The sequence below is a fragment of the Lipomyces tetrasporus genome (genome assembly GCF_029532465.1).
Source record: "Lipomyces tetrasporus strain NRRL Y-64009 chromosome Unknown POJ06scaffold_10, whole genome shotgun sequence".
Lineage (NCBI taxonomy): Eukaryota > Fungi > Ascomycota > Lipomycetes > Lipomycetales > Lipomycetaceae > Lipomyces > Lipomyces tetrasporus.
Window position 1 is genome coordinate 10,164 of NW_026611605.1, and position 19,183 is coordinate 29,346.

Below are 19,183 nucleotides of genomic sequence, written 5' to 3' on the forward strand. Positions count from 1 at the left end.
GCTCCAGAAAGGGTGGGTCGAACCTATAATCTCGAGAGGCTCTCAGACTCTTAATTGTTGCAATCTCCATTAAGCTAAAAGACGTACTTACTTTTTGCCCTGGTAGATTGACTTTTAGTTGCAACAGATATAAACGTCCACTTGTGCCAGCCTCGAAACCTCCAGCAGCCACCCTCAGCGACTGCCAAGCAACGGAGGCTGGGCACGCGGGACTCCACTGGGAAAGTACTCGGAATTCAGCTCTCCGCTTGGGCAAATTTGCGCGGTTTCTGATATGCGCCGTTTTAAAAGTGTTGCGCTTGGACGACTGCTCCACCTCTCCCCTCCAGTGACCACAGGGCGTGCCGCCCGGAAGCTCCGTCACCTCTTTGGAAAGGGAGCCCATCCTGCCATTGGGTACACACTTACTTGTATCTAAGGGATTCTGCTCAGTATGATCAAAATTTCTATTGAAATCACGGCAAAAGCCTTGCTAGAATATTAACGGAAGTGACCGGAGATGGCCCGAGAGTTTTGGAGGCAAAGAACAAAACCAAAAGTGGGTTCGCCCAGGAGTCGAGGAAAAGGTGGATGAGGCATTCGAAATTGTAAGATACATAATAAATTACTTAGAGCCGTGGCGCTTATCCTTGTGCTTTAGTATTAATGACAAAGCATCCAAACAGAGCGAAGACCCGTCTGTAGATGGTTGCAACTCTGGAGAGGCACACGGAGATGGCGGATTCGTGGTCAAAAGTGTGACTCGATTCGATAGAGATCGGAGAACCTCAAGTTGTTCCATGAGGAGGACCATAGTCTGACATAACTTGCGCAGATTCTGGTTCTCGGATTTGAGTGCCTCCTTATCTTTCAGGAGCTGAGCCACGTCATCAGGCTTTTGCTGGATTCCGTCCGATAGCTCTTGGCACTTCTCTTCTAGGTCAAGTATCTTCTGCTGGAGATCTTTCTGATGATCTGCTTTGCGTTTACGAAACCGTCGCTGGGCCTCACGGTTCTGTTTGCGACGCTGGACGTATTCCAAACTCGTAAGCTTCGAGTAGAGAAGATTGGACCAGTAAGGTACGTACATGATGATAACGTTGACATTGAGCCGCTGGTTCCGACCTATGGGCCATGGAGCTCTGACTGCCTGCGTGAGAAATCGAATCCGGCTCAATAGTCGTGACCGGTGATATGGGCGTGCGCGGGAATGTGGTGTCCGTGCCAAATCCTTGATATATTCCGGAGTGATCCTAGAAAGTGTGAGCGTCATGTTGATATAAGCATCCATTAAACGTACCATTCCATTTACTAGCTCCAATTGAAAGTTGTTATCCTTGCTAACGGACGAGTAGACTGAGGGAAGTGATAATGGGCTCGGCCTTTGCGAGCTCCAGTGCGAATAGTACTCCATTGTGTTGTGACAAGAAGACGAAGATGAAAGAAGATATGTTAAGCAGTGGATGCTCCGAGTAGACCTTTCTTCGTCTTACTGTCAAACACAGGAAAGGAGGCGCTTTTATATGAAGAGACTCTCCGATCATGGACTTTCAACAACCACCTAACCATCCTAGCGAACCATGAGAGCCTAAGATCCTATTCGTCCATGTCAAGAATCACATCTTCAACAACATCCAAAAATCCAGGGCCGGGCATTGCCGCATGGGCATTGTTCGCGGGCATCCATCATTGGTCAAAAGTAATTACTTATTTGGGTTAGGATATCCGAAACCCTCAATCCGCTCCATCCCGCCACAGGGCCCTCTTGAAGGTTGTCTAATCACACTCAGGGTGTTGATAACTTACTTTGCAGACTATTTAACTAACCTAATCCTCGAGTGAGCGTTCCATTGAGTTGTAGATTTGTTAGTGGGCCGTATGTGATCCGCTAATTCCAGGTAAAGCGACCACTGGGGCCAAATTGTGAGTGAACGGATAGTGGCATGCCCCCACCTATCAAAATGTTAGCATCTGTCTGGGAGCAGTGGCTGCACTTCTTCCAAAGCAATTTGTAAAGGAGAGATATTCGGTTTGAGCGGATCAGGAATCGCTGCTCACTCTACTAGCGAGCGAAGCCGATCTAAGTTTGAAGATGTGTATAATCATGCTGGAATCAGCTAAGCCCTCGCCGAACCACGCAGGACGTAGCTGTGTTCTTGGCGTCTGCAATTATAAATCAGGCGGCAAAGCGTAGTGGAGCCAAGAACATATACTCCTGATGAACTTCGAGACGGAAATGACTTTCATCCCGAAGCGATTGTCCAATATACGTCCGTCCTCCTGGCTGACTCGCACCACCATTTGAAAGCATGACTTCTTTAGATTTATTCATTTTATATATATTTATAGTCTTTAATCTATTATTATATAACTTCTCTACTAGCTTCTTTATTATTCTTTAGATTTTTGGTTTTCTATTTAATTATTATTGCAATCTATTTTTTCTATTTGTAGATAGCTGTCGCAAACTTCGGTCTAAATTACTATCAAGTAGCATTTTTTGAGAGGATAATGAAGCGATACCTATGGGATGAGAAGTCTCTCGCTGCCTGGAAGAGACACTGGGCGAGTTATCAGGATCCAAACCAGGTTCAACATGCGTTAGAGAGCTTCTAGACAGAATCATAAAGATTTTCTATCTACAATTCCAAGTCAACATAGCCGTACAAATTCATTGTCTGGGCATCCTCTGCCATCCGTTGGGCCCAGGTGCTCATCGCCTTGAGAAATATTTGCACATTTTCTTCTCGGCTCATATCAATCGGATCTTGCCCTTTACCCACTTGCCGGATCTGGCTGCCTGCAATGATATTGGTCAAAGCGAAGTCATCTTGATCTACCTTTGGGTCAATGGCACCAGTGACGGTACCATTCAGTATGTCTTTACCCAGACTAAATTCCTGTGCGACCACCCGACCAAGACCGACACCATCAACTGTTTTCAAAGCATCTAGCATCCCACGGAGAGTCCTGAAACCTCCAGTAACGTACGTTTTTGTCTTCTGCAGTGCAGGCACAATCATGGCCGCAAACTCAAGGAAGAACGCTTCTCGTTTCCTTGTTGACTCGCGTTCGTGCTTGAAAGCCATTGCCTGGTATGTGCCGCCACTGAGTTCAACAAAGTCAAAGGTTGCCTCTTCGAGCATGTGGCAGAGCTCTCTTGCTTCTTCCACTGTAAATCCACCTGACTGAAACTCCACACTGTTGATTTTAATTCCCAAAATGAAGTCTGAGGGTGTATTTGCCCGAATAGCTTGGGCAATCTCCATGATGAGACGGGCGCGGTTTCTCAGGCTACCGCCATATGCATCTGTCCGGAGGTTGGTCGTTCGCGAGAGAAATTGCGAAAGTAGGTACCCGTGAGCACCTTGCAGCTCGATGCCGTCAAAGCCGGCTCGGTGTAGGTACTGTGCTGCAAAGGTGAAGCTGCGCACAATCTCGTCTATCTCTTTCTGGGAAGCAGGATGAGGTTTGGCAAACTCAAGTCCAAGAACTTTGCCCTGGAGATGAACATCACTTGCAGAGACGGGATTAGGCTGGATTCTTCGGTCGACTTGTCGTCCTGGGTGTGTGACCTGCCCAGTAATAAGGCTACCATGTGCCTTTGCAACAGAAGCGAGCTTGACAAAGGCCTCAAAACGCGGTCCCTCAAATGGAGCATCCGTAGGAATGATGAGGTTGCCGGCTGCTTCAAGTTGGTCATATGCCAACATGATATTGCCAGTCAAAATATGCCCGAGGCCTCCTTCTCCCCATCGCTGGTACACGTTGTGTATTTCTGCCGAGGGAATTCCCCGAGCCTCTTTCTCCTGAGGATCCCAGGAACTGAGCTTCTCGGTCATTGAGGCTTTCAAGAATCGATTGGATGCTGTCCTCTGGCTGAACTCGAAGCGTAGCGGTTGTGCCAGTGGTGAAACATTTTCACTTCCTGAAGGGAAGCGGGACGCCATTGTTGGTACTCCGGTGATTGGTATCTAGTAGATGGAAAGAGAAGTGATCTTCAAGCATGATCTTCGAATATGATTATGGGAGCTTTGGGGACTTTATAAGAAACAAGATTCCAAGTAGACCCTTGTATTAGGGCATATCAATCAAGTGGTACTTTACTATGAGGAGTTTGTCTTCAAGTGTCACCGGTCAGTAAGACCGTTAAAATGATGCAGTACCTGTTACTAAGCGACCAAACAAACAGAATCGATATTAGAAATGCACAGGTGGCGCACATACAGGGCTCCGCAGCCGATGACTCCACCTTCCTGAAGAGGTATTTACTTTCGTCCAAGATGCTCTCGACTAGCACTGAAATTCCTTGTGATACACACGGTACGCTCACGTTATCTAATGTCGCAGCCTCTAGAGCATGCTCTTGAGTAAAGAAGCCGCCAATTTCTGTCAGCAGCAAGAATTCGGAGATCCCGTCGATCAGTCTCCTTCGCTCCAGGCTGCCGTTGATTTTGCCCCATGCGTTATTACTAAGACTCCTCCACGATTTGTCGTCGATAGCCGAGCCCACATGACCCATGATGTACAGATTTCTGGCAGCAACCACCTTTCAACATTAACTTTCGGGGTAATTCGAACCGCCAAGCTGACTCCTTGGCTTTGATTTCTGTGAGTAATGAGCTATCCACACCCTAGCTTTCATTTAGTCGCCCAATTGGCTTGGGGATCTTCACGGCTTTGGCTTTGTTTGTGATTTGTAAACGGAAAGCCTTTATTATCCAATTTCCGGGATTCTCAACTGCCGCCAGAATGTAGTGCTACTACCACCTGACCCTAACCCTGATTCGTCATTTCTCTCCTGGACTGAGAGATACTGAATTGCACAATTGTGTGGAGACAGACTGCGTCAACTAGTATTTAAGCGCCGCAATTTCTGTCTCTGGACATCATTGACCTCACGATCTCACTTTCTTCGCCAGTTTTCTGAACGGTTACAGTATCACTCTTTGCCACTCTCTTTCAAACCCTAGTACACCTGCCGATAGTATGCCTTCACTACAGGTCGCTCTCGTCGGCGCTACGGGGAACCTCGGCCCAGCGATCCTGCAAGCACTTCTTGCGGCCTCGCTCCAAACTACGGTCTTAACAAGAGTAGGGAGTGCTCACAAGGTCTCCGTGCCAGCCGGATCGGAAAGTCTATTGAAGGTTCAGGAGGTAGATTACAACTCGCACGACAACCTCGTCTCCGCGCTCGAAACTGTCGATGTGGTTGTGTCAACTCTTGGCTTTGCGGACCTGTTTAGCACACAGAAGAAGCTTATTGACGCTTCTCTGAAGGCGAAAGTCTCCCGTTTCATCCCTTCGGAGTTTGGAAATGATTCGGCAAACCCACTCGTCCGACAGCTGCCGCTTTACGGGGACAAAATCAAGACCCAAGAGTACCTGGAGGAAAAAGCTGCAAAGAACCCAGGCTTCAGCTATACCATGTGTTATAACAACTCTTTCTTGGATTGGCAACTCCAAATCGGCTTTATGGTCAATCTCAAAGACCACAGCGCTACGCTATATGATGGTGGCGATGTTTTGTTCTCCGCGACTCGACTTCCCACCATTGGGAAGGCCGTGGTTGGTGTGATCCAAAATCTCGAAGCCACAAGAAATGAACATGTCTACTTCCACGATATCGCTATTACCCAGAACCAGCTCATTGACATTGCAAAGCGCATCGATGGAAAAGAGTGGTCGACGAACGTTGTCTCGACCGCTGAGATTGAAGAAAAATCTTATGAAATGCTGAAAAGCAACGACCCGAAGGAGGTCGGGAATTCAGCGCTCGGATTTATTGCCCGGGCATGCTGGGGCGCAGGATATGGAGGTAATTTCAGTGAGAAACTTAGCAATAAGCTGCTTGGGATTCCAGGAATGAGCATTGACGACGTTGAGAAGTTGGTACGGGAAATTATTGGTTGAGCTTGAAGCAGACGGCACATCGCTTTTTAGCAGTGTCGTGGGATTGATATGACTTTGCAATAATTTAGTCCTGGGGTAAGTGAAAGTATTAGAAATTGGCTGGCCACCTGCGACAGCCACTATCGGACGATGCAGATACTTCCGAGAATTGAGGTTCTTCCAATAGCTGCTCTGTAGAGTAGTTCAGGTATCCGTTATTGTTATTCCAAGAAATGAGTTAAATTGAAGTTGGCCTGACCCTTTCCCCCGCACGACCAAGACTAGTATGTCTCGCTGATGTTAAAAGGCGTTTTACATCCCAGTAGAGGTTAAAACTTCCACGTCTAATTGAAGTCCAACAATTCCGCAAAAACAGTCCCTCGGAATCGACGTCTGTTGCTACTCAATTGGCGATGGTATTTGTTCGAAGTCAGTTCAATGAAAACAGTCCGGGCAGTTTTACGTAGGCCGTGAAACGACCAGCACGAATGCGTTTGAGTCACTACTGCGTCGGAATGGGTCCGGATGTCTTAGCTGTCATTGCGAAGTGAAATCTGGGATGACTGTTGGACGGCACAGCCAAATCTAATGTGTGCGACGGAAGCGCTGGACATAGCCAATTCTTTCTAACGCTCCTGCATTTTCCGGCTGTCCACACAACCCTGTTCGGTACCCAGATGGTGGCCTGGACCCTAAACATTGCGTCTGGCATCTCTATCATTTTATGTCCGGGAAAAAGGTTTTTTTATGGCAGATTCTATCCCTGAAGCAATGTGCGAAGCAGCTACGACTGGTGGTTCTAGGACTTTAGCACTGAATCAAGGCCACTTAATTTTTCACTACAAAGAATTGAGCTCTTAGACAGAAAGGTTCCTTGGGCTTGATCATGGAGCGTGATCTATAGTCAACATAGCCTAGAAGGTTTTGGCGCTTCCGTCAAAGACCAACGAGATTTTGATGAAGATGCGAGAGGCAAAGCGAGAGGCGGGACAGGATTCAGGAAAAAGAACAGCTCGACGCGGAGACGTATGCCAATAATTGCGAATAAAAGACAGCTATCAGATCTATTTATCAAGTTGAAATGGCATTATACCACTCCAGAAATTGACCAGTCTGCCTCCACCATCGCCATTGTTCAAGATAAGTGAGATAGCAAGATTAATGCTGAAAAGCTGAGGAGAAAGCGGGTGAACCGTACCGTACCTCACCGCTGACGGACCTCCCGCTATACAAATTTGTTTGATATTTTTATCTGAGGTCAAGAGATAGCCTCTAGTGGCTAGCGAATTCATGATTCGCACATGCTTGAGGACAATATGTGGCGTTTGGGCATTAAACTGGATTCGATGGAGGAGTACTTGGAAGGTTTTTGACTGGGCGGCGGGGGGGCGATAGGGCGTTAAATGCAGGTGCTGGGATTGGTTCGGAGTGTATGGTGATGCTTATACTTAAATTGGGTAATATTCGCCTCGCATCTCTTTTCTATTGGGATCCCGAAAGCTTCCCCGCAAAACCCTTCGCTGTACAGTCTACGGAACATCTGATTGCTACGGTGACGCTACTTCTATATCCTAGGGTGATAAGCGTTTCAAGATTTGGCGTGACATGGTTACTGGTGCTGCTATTTCATATGTTACTAGAAGCAATAATTATGTGGTGATTCCGGCTAATCCTTTACCTATGCGATGAGAGGCAATCCGCCCAGATTATCACCAGATTCTTTCAATGGCTGTGTTGTGACACCAAACACAAACTAGTCTGGCTCCTCTGCCTCTGAAAGTCGAGACTATATTTGGGGAGAGGTTGGCTGGCATAGTCTGTCCTGTATTGCAGAAGATTGGAATCCACCCGCAAATGAGCTGCTATGGAAGGGGAACTTGCCCGCAAAATGTGATATGCTGAGAATGGAGGTATCAAGATTGTAGCTCAGAACCAGGGAGAAATGGTGCCTGATAATATCTGAGAGGCAATTGATAAGCGGGTCGAAGATTGGAAGTCCAATCGCAAGGGCACTCAAGTGCACCGGGTGCACCTCACGGAGATCCATCTGTGGCGCGACTATGAGCAGCATTATTGGTACTTCTACGCGGTTGATAAATTAGGAATAATCTGTGTATCTGTGATGTTAGTTCTGTGTATCTGTGATTTTAGTTATGATCTTGTTTATCTTTAGTATGCAAGTTAAATACAGCCATGACTTCCCAGGCTCTCCAAATGGCGTCATTGAACCATTTATCACTTATGCAATCTAGTCAGCAAGGCTAGAGGGTACTAAGAAACTCATATTTGGCGCTGGGGCAACCAGCACTTTGATACTAGGCCATAACATGTATGGACCAGGGTGAAGATGTTGCAGTATATATATGATACACTTGCAAAGCAGTTCTATCTTGTGCGCAAGAGCGAATTCCGCGCTAAGCTTGGAGCAGTGGACGAACTGATCTTCATTTTATATCCTCCTCATGGTCTCGGCCAGAGAGGCATCCGGGCTATTCTACACTTTCTTGAGGACTGAATGATCTATCTAATCTTATTGGACATGTCCACTTTACGCTTCTTTTGGGGCTAAGTAATCCCGCAAGTTCCAGATGAAAGGCGTAGCAGGCTTTCATAATCGGACCTGCGACCATCGCATCGTCAATTTAAATGATGGATGAAAGCTTGATCACAGTATAAGTGATATGCATATTCCTTGATTGGCTGTGGATAGTTTTGGGTGGTAGATGCAGGGAAGATTGCATAGTGGCCCAGCATGAGTATCTATGTCCTTAAGAAATGATGAACTGTCCGACATGAAAATTTGGTTGGCCTCATGCTTAGTGTACGAAGATGACTAGCGTCGTGTTCTGAGATTCTGAATAATTGAGCCCCAGCGGGGTAGTTATTCGTGCAATGTACTCTTGAGAGTAACACCCTTTTCAATTCTTATGATTCACGGAACGGAACTGAATATAAGGCCCATCCTTTAAACTTGTGAATCCCAAGAATATCCAAATTGCCCTTTAGAAGCTCCCTTGCCTTCACCTACATTGCCCAATCTTGTCGTCTCAGCCCGACGGAAGTCATACTAGATAATGACTGCAGCCATACCTAGCATGAGCTCAGTAACCGCTAGTCCCTTACCAACACAATTTCTTGGGCCAACTGAAAATGAAGCAAAGACAGCGTTGGCCAAGCCGACTTGTGCTGCACCTCCTTCCTCTGAGATCCATCGCTCCGGGTAAAGTTCCAAGCGGCTGGCGATAGTATCTTTCGCTGCGGTTAAGTGACCAGAATCCCGTGCCAACTTCACAGCCGGCTGGAATACTGATATTATGTTCCGGAATAACAATGCCGCCTGGAAGCACTTCGCCCCAGAGAGGGCCAGTGACAGGAGGGCAGAGGCGAATAGCCTCTTGTATACAGGCGCGAAGATACACGCATGAGGAGAGCTTGGGACCTTGGCATACTTCTTCTGATGCTTGGAGGATCATCCGGATTTCTTTTGTTACCCGGGCGTAGGCAGCGGGGTTTCGGGAAAGGTAGAAAATAACGCAGCCATGCCGGTTGAAGACGTGTCCGAGCCTTAATTGACAGAAGTGAGGATATTAGTCTCTATCCCGGATACCCACACTTTGCGTGTCCTGTATTACCTACCGGCAATAATCAAGAGATTACTCTCCACCCGGAGTTGTTGATTTGAGAAGCTCTCTCCCGTCTCAGGGTCCTTTGCTGTCAAAAGCTGACTGAAAACATCGTTCTTGCTTTCCACTCTCCCCTCGCCTTTCTTTCTTCCATAATCTGTTTGGATTTCACGTAGAACCGCATGGCTTTGCGTCTGGCGTGAGGGAATAGTATATAATTCATCTTTATCTTCTCAAGTCCGGGAAAGTGCAAAAGGAATCCAAATCGCTGCATATGGGCGACTATACCATCAATAATAAAGTGGTTTTGCGCATCGTTGAGCAGATCATACGACGTGCCAAATACGAGTTCGGACATTACATCAAATGTAAAGTAGTCACCTGGATGCAACGTCAAGCCCACATGTTCTTTAAAGAGATCTGTCTAGGGGCCTTACACCATTGAGCCATGTTTTTAGGCACGCTCCATCCGGTATCAACCTCTATAGGCTGTCGATCCATGTCATGCCGGTCTTGCTTCTCCCCAACAGCTCTGGCAAACGATACTGCAATCGTCCTCAGTTTCGCGTCCATCGACCGAACGTTCGCAGCAGAGGACCCTTGGTTTAGGAGTCGTCGGAACGCCTTGTGTCTTGTGTTGTCGATAGTACTTATACTGGCATGAACCCCTGGAAGAAGAGATACTTTCTCATAACCCTTCGACTTGTGGACATTGGACTTTCGAGTTCTCACCATATTTTCCGTGACACTCCCAGACGTCTGTATGAAGATCTCCAATATATGTGTGGTATACGGCATACCAATCAGTTAACTTGGCCGCGAGAGGACCAGGGTACTTGGCGTAGGGGTGAAGATATAGGGATATAGACAGGTACCCAACTATATCGGCCGCAGACTACGTCAGTGGCTTCCGCGCCGTCTGTAGAAACGAAACGTACTATTAGCAAGCACAAACCAGAGAAGACGAGGAAGGGCGAAATCATGGTTGACAACGCCAAGTCTCTGCGATTCTGCCGCAAAATGAATCGCTCGAGGTCTTCAGAAAACGCAACCTAATTCAACTGCGAGATGCCGAATATATAATGGATTTCGCCCGCCAAGGAGGTGTAATAATAAGTGATCACATAATCTAGACTCCCAGCTTCGCTGTCATGACACAGCGGGTCTTGTACAACACGTGAACAGGATATACATCTTTGCGTGATGCTTAGGGGATTCGTGACCTTTTGTGAAACATGCAAGTCGATCAATGTACGTAACGAGGCCTAGAAGCTGTTCTGCTCGGCTTGTCAATTCCGGTATGCAATCTCACTGACAGGAGTAGATGCGTCAATCCGAAAGTGTGCCGTTGCGTAGTGGAGACTGTTATGGATAAAGCCATCACATTCGCCGTACGGCATATCGGGGTGGCGGCCGCGCACTGTCTTGTGTAAGCAGGGCTCGTCAGGGTAGAGAGGAGACGCACAGTTTATTGACTGAGAAAGTGCTATGGTCCTAGACTTCTTGTCGTAGATGCGAGAAAACTGGCCAATCAGCTTGGTACAATACCTAATCCGACCGGGGATCAAACCTTAGTAATGATACCGGTGAGTATGTCGCCCTCGCTGATGCCAATATTAGGCCCATACTTGCGGTTCAAAACTTTCTGGTGCCGTTCATGCAGCGACTGGATGAGTGACCGTGAGAAGAAAAGAATGTGGGCGGACTCCTCTTTGTATGCCATAATGTCTGGGATCAATCCTAAAAGTGCTCCATTCTTCGTCGGACCCGCATTCGTCCCTTTCTGAAGACCTCTTTCTTCGGGAATTGCGGCATACGCCTTGGACTTAGGCAGCGCATCATCGCTGTAACCAACCATTGGCGGCGGGACTTTTCCCTCGGCCAGACCAAGCCATCCCTTCAGGATATTCGATAACCCATATTGATCGGCCACCGTGTGTGGTAAGCTCGTGGCGACTACCGTCCCGTAGGCAGCGAAGGTGAGATGAACGTAGAGCAAGGGAGCACTGGGCATCTCGTCCTTTCGACTAGTGGGCCAGCTGGATGGTATAAAGGCTTCTTCAATGGCATCAACAGGGGGCAGCAAAGATACACCCTTGACATCAGGGACGTCCAGAAACGAGGTGATTTCGCAGAAGGATTTGTCGTCTTCTCCTGAACTCCAGTTAAATAGTACGTATTCGTCGTCAAAGATCTCCGGGAGATGATACTCTAGTCGCTTGTCATTGACCCGTGAAACTAGTCGCGCACCTAGCTTCCTCCAATGATTCCGAATCAGCTGGTCCAAGGCATCCTTCAGGATCTTCGCATTCAGACGTTTGTCAAGAATGAAACACGTCCGAGTGCGGATGATGTTGATGGGTTTTAGCTGATCAGTCAAGGCCACTGGAATGATTTCCATTGTATCCCAATTGTTCCCGAGCTTAAAGTGAAGCGCATGGCAAGATATTCAACTGTCTGCTAAAAGACTGAAAGTAAGTCACGGGTCTTCTATTCCGAGCAACCGCCTAACATAAGAAGAACCATTTAGCCGGATCACACCACTGCCTCCAGCGTGGAATTAGCTGTGATTAATTTCGGAAGTTGCTACTACTACTAATCAGTTTATTTATTAGGGGATTGAAACCTTGAGCGCTAATTGACCGTCTAATCTGGCTCGTTCCCCGAACTAAGAGATTACTAGTGAGCCCACGGTACTGACAAATCATTAATGATATTGTTAACTACCAAATGATGCGATTTGACCGCATGTTCTAGCTGCACGGTACGCTTGTAAGTAAACGGGCTCCGACCACGATCAACCAAACACAGGATAATGTGGATGAGAGAACTTTCAGCATCAACAATTTCTGTGCTGTAATAATTGCCAAGACTTTATGCATAACCAGCCCCGAGCGTGCACAAATCACCCCTTAAAGAAGTATTTTCCCGATTAGGAAGGAAAGCACTTGGCAGCAGATATAGGTAGTTGTATGTCAAGCTTAGTCTCGGGCCCCACAATGGATTGCACTTCTGGAAGAAGTGTTGAAATGTACTTAACAGTAAGCAACTCTCTGTCATCACTGGTATCTGTGGTCTGTTTGACTTCCTCGTGTGCCTACCGCTCCCGTTCGCAAATAGCCTAAGCATGGTTACAACGTGGAATCAAGCCACATCGCTAGAGAAACTAGACTCCCATTCATACAAAGTTACTCTACAGAATGACTGGTGCAATGGTACAGGTACGAGTTTCGCCCCTGGAGCCTGACAGGAAGTCGTCAACTAAGAGGGAAACAGTGCCTCATGGGGGTTATATCGTGTCTTGCTTCATGCGGGCCGTTACCGCCCATTTCCGGGACACACTGAAGCGGAACCAGCCACATACTATCACTCTTCACGTAGAGTTCACAAGGAGAACCCAGATTGGTCCTGCCAGTATTGTTATTAGGGACGTCAAACTCGGTGGGCGGTTGTCTACTGTGCGTGTTGCACTTATTCAACAAGGCAAGGAGGTAGTTCTGGCCTATATCACATTGAGAGAGGGATATCCATCAATACGGGACGGGAGCTCTACCCAAAGCCATATGATGTGGGTCTGTCCAAACTGAGGCTAGGGCAGGATAATAGGTGGGTCGAGCCCTATCAGGGCTTGATGTCACACCGACATGTGCCAACAGTCATCCCAGATTTCACTTCGCAATGACAGCTAAGACATCCGGACCCATTCCGACGCAGTAGTGACTCAAACGCATTCGTGCTGGTCGTTTCACGGCCTACGTAAAACTGCCCGGACTGTTTTCATTGAACTGACTTCGAACAAATACCATCGCCAATTGAGTAGCAACAGACGTCGATTCCGAGGGACTGTTTTTGCGGAATTGTTGGACTTCAATTAGACGTGGAAGTTTTAACCTCTACTGGGATGTAAAACGCCTTTTAACATCAGCGAGACATACTAGTCTTGGTCGTGCGGGGGAAAGGGTCAGGCCAACTTCAATTTAACTCATTTCTTGGAATAACAATAACGGATACCTGAACTACTCTACAGAGCAGCTATTGGAAGAACCTCAATTCTCGGAAGTATCTGCATCGTCCGATAGTGGCTGTCGCAGGTGGCCAGCCAATTTCTAATACTTTCACTTACCCCAGGACTAAATTATTGCAAAGTCATATCAATCCCACGACACTGCTAAAAAGCGATGTGCCGTCTGCTTCAAGCTCAACCAATAATTTCCCGTACCAACTTCTCAACGTCGTCAATGCTCATTCCTGGAATCCCAAGCAGCTTATTGCTAAGTTTCTCACTGAAATTACCTCCATATCCTGCGCCCCAGCATGCCCGGGCAATAAATCCGAGCGCTGAATTCCCGACCTCCTTCGGGTCGTTGCTTTTCAGCATTTCATAAGATTTTTCTTCAATCTCAGCGGTCGAGACAACGTTCGTCGACCACTCTTTTCCATCGATGCGCTTTGCAATGTCAATGAGCTGGTTCTGGGTAATAGCGATATCGTGGAAGTAGACATGTTCATTTCTTGTGGCTTCGAGATTTTGGATCACACCAACCACGGCCTTCCCAATGGTGGGAAGTCGAGTCGCGGAGAACAAAACATCGCCACCATCATATAGCGTAGCGCTGTGGTCTTTGAGATTGACCATAAAGCCGATTTGGAGTTGCCAATCCAAGAAAGAGTTGTTATAACACATGGTATAGCTGAAGCCTGGGTTCTTTGCAGCTTTTTCCTCCAGGTACTCTTGGGTCTTGATTTTGTCCCCGTAAAGCGGCAGCTGTCGGACGAGTGGGTTTGCCGAATCATTTCCAAACTCCGAAGGGATGAAACGGGAGACTTTCGCCTTCAGAGAAGCGTCAATAAGCTTCTTCTGTGTGCTAAACAGGTCCGCAAAGCCAAGAGTTGACACAACCACATCGACAGTTTCGAGCGCGGAGACGAGGTTGTCGTGCGAGTTGTAATCTACCTCCTGAACCTTCAATAGACTTTCCGATCCGGCTGGCACGGAGACCTTGTGAGCACTCCCTACTCTTGTTAAGACCGTAGTTTGGAGCGAGGCCGCAAGAAGTGCTTGCAGGATCGCTGGGCCGAGGTTCCCCGTAGCGCCGACGAGAGCGACCTGTAGTGAAGGCATACTATCGGCAGGTGTACTAGGGTTTGAAAGAGAGTGGCAAAGAGTGATACTGTAACCGTTCAGAAAACTGGCGAAGAAAGTGAGATCGTGAGGTCAATGATGTCCAGAGACAGAAATTGCGGCGCTTAAATACTAGTTGACGCAGTCTGTCTCCACACAATTGTGCAATTCAGTATCTCTCAGTCCAGGAGAGAAATGACGAATCAGGGTTAGGGTCAGGTGGTAGTAGCACTACATTCTGGCGGCAGTTGAGAATCCCGGAAATTGGATAATAAAGGCTTTCCGTTTACAAATCACAAACAAAGCCAAAGCCGTGAAGATCCCCAAGCCAATTGGGCGACTAAATGAAAGCTAGGGTGTGGATAGCTCATTACTCACAGAAATCAAAGCCAAGGAGTCAGCTTGGCGGTTCGAATTACCCCGAAAGTTAATGTTGAAAGGTGGTTGCTGCCAGAAATCTGTACATCATGGGTCATGTGGGCTCGGCTATCGACGACAAATCGTGGAGGAGTCTTAGTAATAACGCATGGGGCAAAATCAACGGCAGCCTGGAGCGAAGGAGACTGATCGACGGGATCTCCGAATTCTTGCTGCTGACAGAAATTGGCGGCTTCTTTACTCAAGAGCATGCTCTAGAGGCTGCGACATTAGATAACGTGAGCGTACCGTGTGTATCACAAGGAATTTCAGTGCTAGTCGAGAGCATCTTGGACGAAAGTAAATACCTCTTCAGGAAGGTGGAGTCATCGGCTGCGGAGCCCTGTATGTGCGCCACCTGTGCATTTCTAATATCGATTCTGTTTGTTTGGTCGCTTAGTAACAGGTACTGCATCATTTTAACGGTCTTACTGACCGGTGACACTTGAAGACAAACTCCTCATAGTAAAGTACCACTTGATTGATATGCCCTAATACAAGGGTCTACTTGGAATCTTGTTTCTTATAAAGTCCCCAAAGCTCCCATAATCATATTCGAAGATCATGCTTGAAGATCACTTCTCTTTCCATCTACTAGATACCAATCACCGGAGTACCAACAATGGCGTCCCGCTTCCCTTCAGGAAGTGAAAATGTTTCACCACTGGCACAACCGCTACGCTTCGAGTTCAGCCAGAGGACAGCATCCAATCGATTCTTGAAAGCCTCAATGACCGAGAAGCTCAGTTCCTGGGATCCTCAGGAGAAAGAGGCTCGGGGAATTCCCTCGGCAGAAATACACAACGTGTACCAGCGATGGGGAGAAGGAGGCCTCGGGCATATTTTGACTGGCAATATCATGTTGGCATATGACCAACTTGAAGCAGCCGGCAACCTCATCATTCCTACGGATGCTCCATTTGAGGGACCGCGTTTTGAGGCCTTTGTCAAGCTCGCTTCTGTTGCAAAGGCACATGGTAGCCTTATTACTGGGCAGGTCACACACCCAGGACGACAAGTCGACCGAAGAATCCAGCCTAATCCCGTCTCTGCAAGTGATGTTCATCTCCAGGGCAAAGTTCTTGGACTTGAGTTTGCCAAACCTCATCCTGCTTCCCAGAAAGAGATAGACGAGATTGTGCGCAGCTTCACCTTTGCAGCACAGTACCTACACCGAGCCGGCTTTGACGGCATCGAGCTGCAAGGTGCTCACGGGTACCTACTTTCGCAATTTCTCTCGCGAACGACCAACCTCCGGACAGATGCATATGGCGGTAGCCTGAGAAACCGCGCCCGTCTCATCATGGAGATTGCCCAAGCTATTCGGGCAAATACACCCTCAGACTTCATTTTGGGAATTAAAATCAACAGTGTGGAGTTTCAGTCAGGTGGATTTACAGTGGAAGAAGCAAGAGAGCTCTGCCACATGCTCGAAGAGGCAACCTTTGACTTTGTTGAACTCAGTGGCGGCACATACCAGGCAATGGCTTTCAAGCACGAACGCGAGTCAACAAGGAAACGAGAAGCGTTCTTCCTTGAGTTTGCGGCCATGATTGTGCCTGCACTGCAGAAGACAAAAACGTACGTTACTGGAGGTTTCAGGACTCTCCGTGGGATGCTAGATGCTTTGAAAACAGTTGATGGTGTCGGTCTTGGTCGGGTGGTCGCACAGGAATTTAGTCTGGGTAAAGACATACTGAATGGTACCGTCACTGGTGCCATTGACCCAAAGGTAGATCAAGATGACTTCGCTTTGACCAATATCATTGCAGGCAGCCAGATCCGGCAAGTGGGTAAAGGGCAAGATCCGATTGATATGAGCCGAGAAGAAAATGTGCAAATATTTCTCAAGGCGATGAGCACCTGGGCCCAACGGATGGCAGAGGATGCCCAGACAATGAATTTGTACGGCTATGTTGACTTGGAATTGTAGATAGAAAATCCTTATGATTCTGTCTAGAAGCTCTCTAACGCATGTTGAACCTGGTTTGGATCCTGATAACTCGCCCAGTGTCTCTTCCAGGCAGCGAGAGACTTCTCATCCCATAGGTATCGCTTCATTATCCTCTCAACATCACTCCAACCATCAATCCACCTCTCCTGGAGTACTAAATCCATCATTAATTGACGAGCACGCTGCTTAAGAGTTGCACCAGCCGTAATCGCTATCTCAGTACCAACAAGCGTTGCCCAGAACCTCAATTCACGGTAGCACAACGTCCCTCCCTTGCTAAAAGATGGCATCTGGCTCCCCAGCATCGCCAGCCTGTTGATATAAGCTACTTCAGGGAACATCTGCATTTGTGCCGTGCACCGTGTGAGGAATGCAACTGTGCCCAAACAGGCCAGTCGTTCCACCGCATTCTGCGACCGGTTAGCCAACAGACGAGCTCCCTTGATTCCCTTAGTTTGTCGTTCCGCAGACTGAGTAATGCTGTCGTACTGTTGAGACTGCTCTCCAAGAAGGAAGATAAAATCAACGCTGAGATTCCCCGACATAGCCAAGTCACGGAAGCCCTCCGGTAAGGTATCAATCGCGGACTGCAACGACCGATCGAGCTGGATATCTGGCTGAGGGTATCGAAGTGCCGTCGTCGCTGTAATAGAAGTGCCATCAGCCTGCTTACTGCTGGATGGTTGATGACTTCCTTGAGTAATGTCATGCCTGAGAACAGATGCCATTTCTGTGCCCTCAACCAGCCCAGCCGCCTGCATAACATAGAGGTCTTTCAAGCAACCACTCGCAACCTGACCCCTTAGCTGCATCATCCGAAGCAACCCCAGGCAATGAGCTTTAAACTCAGATTCATAACCGAATCTCGCTGCTCCTTCCATCAGGTAGAAAGTTGCCAGGATTGTCTCGTTCGCTGTCCAAGTTGCTACTTTGTCTTCTGTCTCTGTTGATATCTTGGCTTGCAGTGCCTTCAGCGCTCGCGCCTTGTGCCACAACATGGTGGTGCTAGGTGTGACTTTGTCTTCCAGCGTAGTGATACGTACGCCATGTGTGAAGGTGGCCACTGAGTCAAATAGCGCCATATCACTGCAGATCATTTGCACCCAGCAGCGAATGAACGGGTTGGCACCAGGACCCCAATGCGTCAAACGAGCGGCAAGATAGTGGATATCTGCCAATTGTTTTTAGTAACTGGACTAGTAGAATATGCACGTAGCCTAGGGACAACACCTGAGACAGGATAGAACTTACGGAAATCGAGAACATTAAAGACCTTTTCTCGATGCTCAGTCGGATAGGCTGGAACAAAACATTCTATTACCGGTCGCAGTAACATAATGCCATTTTCAATATTTGAGCCTGGGGACTCGGGAGCTTCCGGCCCAGCGTTATGTTCTATTGAGTGTCGGTCGCCTTCATTACTCGAACGAAGAAACTGTGACCCCCGGATGACAAGCCGACCCTGTGCCTCTGCCGAAGGGACTAGTGACTGCGGAAGTAGCCTCCTTTCGCTTCCGTTAGGGGGTTGCTGTGCTCGTCTTGCAGGGGCCGAACGATTTCGGAAGTGTTTTCCAATGTACGCAGACACCGCTTGGCGCTGCGCGCGGTTTGGCCGGGGATCAGATGGGTCATAGTTAACAAAAGTGTGCCTTTGCCTTTCGTCCATGGTGGTACTGGAGGTTTCACCTAATATGAATTGCAAATAACTGGTAACGTTCACTCTGACTCACACTTGTAGTTAACGGAGTGAGTGTGAAAGGGAATCATAATCTTGATGTTGTAATTGGACGCCAAGGATTTATCATCTCCCCTACCGCGGACTATAACGTTAACAACAAAACGCCTAAAAATTAGGGATGGGGAATGTCAGGGCCAATCGCCGTCAGTGACATCCTGACCGTGCAGAGCTCTGTCAGCCTGTCATTGCACTTGTTTGTCAGGATTCGGACATGCACGTGATCTAACCGAACTGACCAATGAGAGGCTGGCATTTTAAGATCTAACCAATGAGCGTAGAGTGCGGCCCCACTCTTTAAGTTGCATGGCAACAAGAGCAATATTACTTGTATATATATATATATTTTCATTTGTGGAATGTCCATGGCACTTTGCAAAACTGTTATCCACAAACTTACTCAATTTTGCTCGGAAAAATGATGATTGGACAGCTTAGGCTCTTAAAATCTGATATCAGTC

At 47.7% G+C, this 19,183-nt stretch overlaps 8 protein-coding genes across 8 annotated transcripts; 2 read left to right on the forward strand and 6 right to left on the reverse strand.

The window, feature by feature from the left end:
• Positions 1 to 431: 431 nt before the first annotated feature.
• On the reverse strand, positions 432 to 1,770 carry POJ06DRAFT_19387 (uncharacterized protein). The gene is made up of 3 exons (XM_056184930.1): positions 1,280 to 1,770; positions 1,068 to 1,232; positions 432 to 1,006 (listed from the first exon to the last, which is right to left on the reverse strand). Exons 1-3 carry the CDS (start codon positions 1,391 to 1,393, stop codon positions 605 to 607), a joined length of 681 nt encoding a protein of 226 aa, XP_056041107.1. The 5' UTR covers positions 1,394 to 1,770; the 3' UTR covers positions 432 to 604.
• An 848-nt stretch (positions 1,771 to 2,618) lies between these two features.
• On the reverse strand, positions 2,619 to 3,929 carry POJ06DRAFT_303155 (NADH:flavin oxidoreductase; the record flags this gene model as incomplete). Its single annotated transcript, XM_056190796.1, has 1 exon — positions 2,619 to 3,929. One exon carries the CDS (start codon positions 3,927 to 3,929, stop codon positions 2,619 to 2,621), a length of 1,311 nt encoding a protein of 436 aa, XP_056041108.1.
• Positions 3,930 to 4,815: 886 nt separating this feature from the next.
• Positions 4,816 to 6,135, forward strand: POJ06DRAFT_259639 (NmrA-like family-domain-containing protein). Its single transcript, XM_056188411.1, has one exon. The coding sequence runs from the start codon at positions 4,969 to 4,971 to the stop codon at positions 5,890 to 5,892; it is 924 nt and encodes a 307-aa protein (XP_056041109.1). The 5' UTR covers positions 4,816 to 4,968; the 3' UTR covers positions 5,893 to 6,135.
• A 2,438-nt stretch (positions 6,136 to 8,573) lies between these two features.
• Positions 8,574 to 10,477, reverse strand: POJ06DRAFT_296906 (cytochrome P450; the record flags this gene model as incomplete). Its single annotated transcript, XM_056190574.1, has 9 exons — positions 8,574 to 8,938; positions 8,981 to 9,107; positions 9,142 to 9,435; positions 9,504 to 9,628; positions 9,667 to 9,918; positions 10,036 to 10,162; positions 10,190 to 10,211; positions 10,242 to 10,389; positions 10,433 to 10,477. 9 exons carry the CDS (start codon positions 10,475 to 10,477, stop codon positions 8,837 to 8,839), a joined length of 1,242 nt encoding a protein of 413 aa, XP_056041110.1. The 3' UTR covers positions 8,574 to 8,836.
• A 306-nt stretch (positions 10,478 to 10,783) lies between these two features.
• Positions 10,784 to 11,895, reverse strand: POJ06DRAFT_201417 (uncharacterized protein; the record flags this gene model as incomplete). The annotated part of the gene is made up of 3 exons (XM_056185239.1): positions 10,784 to 10,914; positions 10,960 to 11,017; positions 11,065 to 11,895. The coding sequence occupies 3 exons, from the start codon at positions 11,893 to 11,895 to the stop codon at positions 10,784 to 10,786; spliced, it is 1,020 nt and encodes a 339-aa protein (XP_056041111.1).
• Positions 11,896 to 13,449: 1,554 nt separating this feature from the next.
• POJ06DRAFT_259642 (NmrA-like family-domain-containing protein) lies at positions 13,450 to 14,769 on the reverse strand. Its single transcript, XM_056188412.1, has one exon. The coding sequence runs from the start codon at positions 14,614 to 14,616 to the stop codon at positions 13,693 to 13,695; it is 924 nt and encodes a 307-aa protein (XP_056041112.1). The 5' UTR covers positions 14,617 to 14,769; the 3' UTR covers positions 13,450 to 13,692.
• Positions 14,770 to 15,522: 753 nt separating this feature from the next.
• On the forward strand, positions 15,523 to 16,966 carry POJ06DRAFT_285477 (NADH:flavin oxidoreductase; the record flags this gene model as incomplete). Its single annotated transcript, XM_056190197.1, has 1 exon — positions 15,523 to 16,966. Exon 1 carries the CDS (start codon positions 15,656 to 15,658, stop codon positions 16,964 to 16,966), a length of 1,311 nt encoding a protein of 436 aa, XP_056041113.1. The 5' UTR covers positions 15,523 to 15,655.
• POJ06DRAFT_259644 (uncharacterized protein) lies at positions 16,770 to 18,878 on the reverse strand. Its single transcript, XM_056188413.1, has 2 exons — positions 18,239 to 18,878; positions 16,770 to 18,158 (listed from the first exon to the last, which is right to left on the reverse strand). Exons 1-2 carry the CDS (start codon positions 18,651 to 18,653, stop codon positions 16,990 to 16,992), a joined length of 1,584 nt encoding a protein of 527 aa, XP_056041114.1. The 5' UTR covers positions 18,654 to 18,878; the 3' UTR covers positions 16,770 to 16,989.
• Between the last annotated feature and the right edge of the window lie 305 nt (positions 18,879 to 19,183).

What these genes read in the sequence shown, in the direction of transcription:
- POJ06DRAFT_19387 (XM_056184930.1), bottom strand. Translation starts at nt 1,393, where the DNA reads ATGGAGTACTATTCGCACTGGAGCTCGCAAAGGCCGAGCCCATTATCA. An exon ending in TGGAGCTAGTAAATGGAATG is followed by an intron (nt 1,233 to 1,279) that starts GTACGTTTAATG and finishes CACACTTTCTAG; the next exon opens with GATCACTCCGGAATATATCA. An exon ending in AATGTCAACGTTATCATCAT is followed by an intron (nt 1,007 to 1,067) that starts GTACGTACCTTA and finishes GAATACGTCCAG; the next exon opens with CGTCGCAAACAGAACCGTGA.
- POJ06DRAFT_259639 (XM_056188411.1), top strand. Translation starts at nt 4,969, where the DNA reads ATGCCTTCACTACAGGTCGCTCTCGTCGGCGCTACGGGGAACCTCGGC.
- POJ06DRAFT_259642 (XM_056188412.1), bottom strand. Translation starts at nt 14,616, where the DNA reads ATGCCTTCACTACAGGTCGCTCTCGTCGGCGCTACGGGGAACCTCGGC.
- POJ06DRAFT_259644 (XM_056188413.1), bottom strand. Translation starts at nt 18,653, where the DNA reads ATGGACGAAAGGCAAAGGCACACTTTTGTTAACTATGACCCATCTGAT. An exon ending in CTTTAATGTTCTCGATTTCC is followed by an intron (nt 18,159 to 18,238) that starts GTAAGTTCTATC and finishes AACAATTGGCAG; the next exon opens with ATATCCACTATCTTGCCGCT.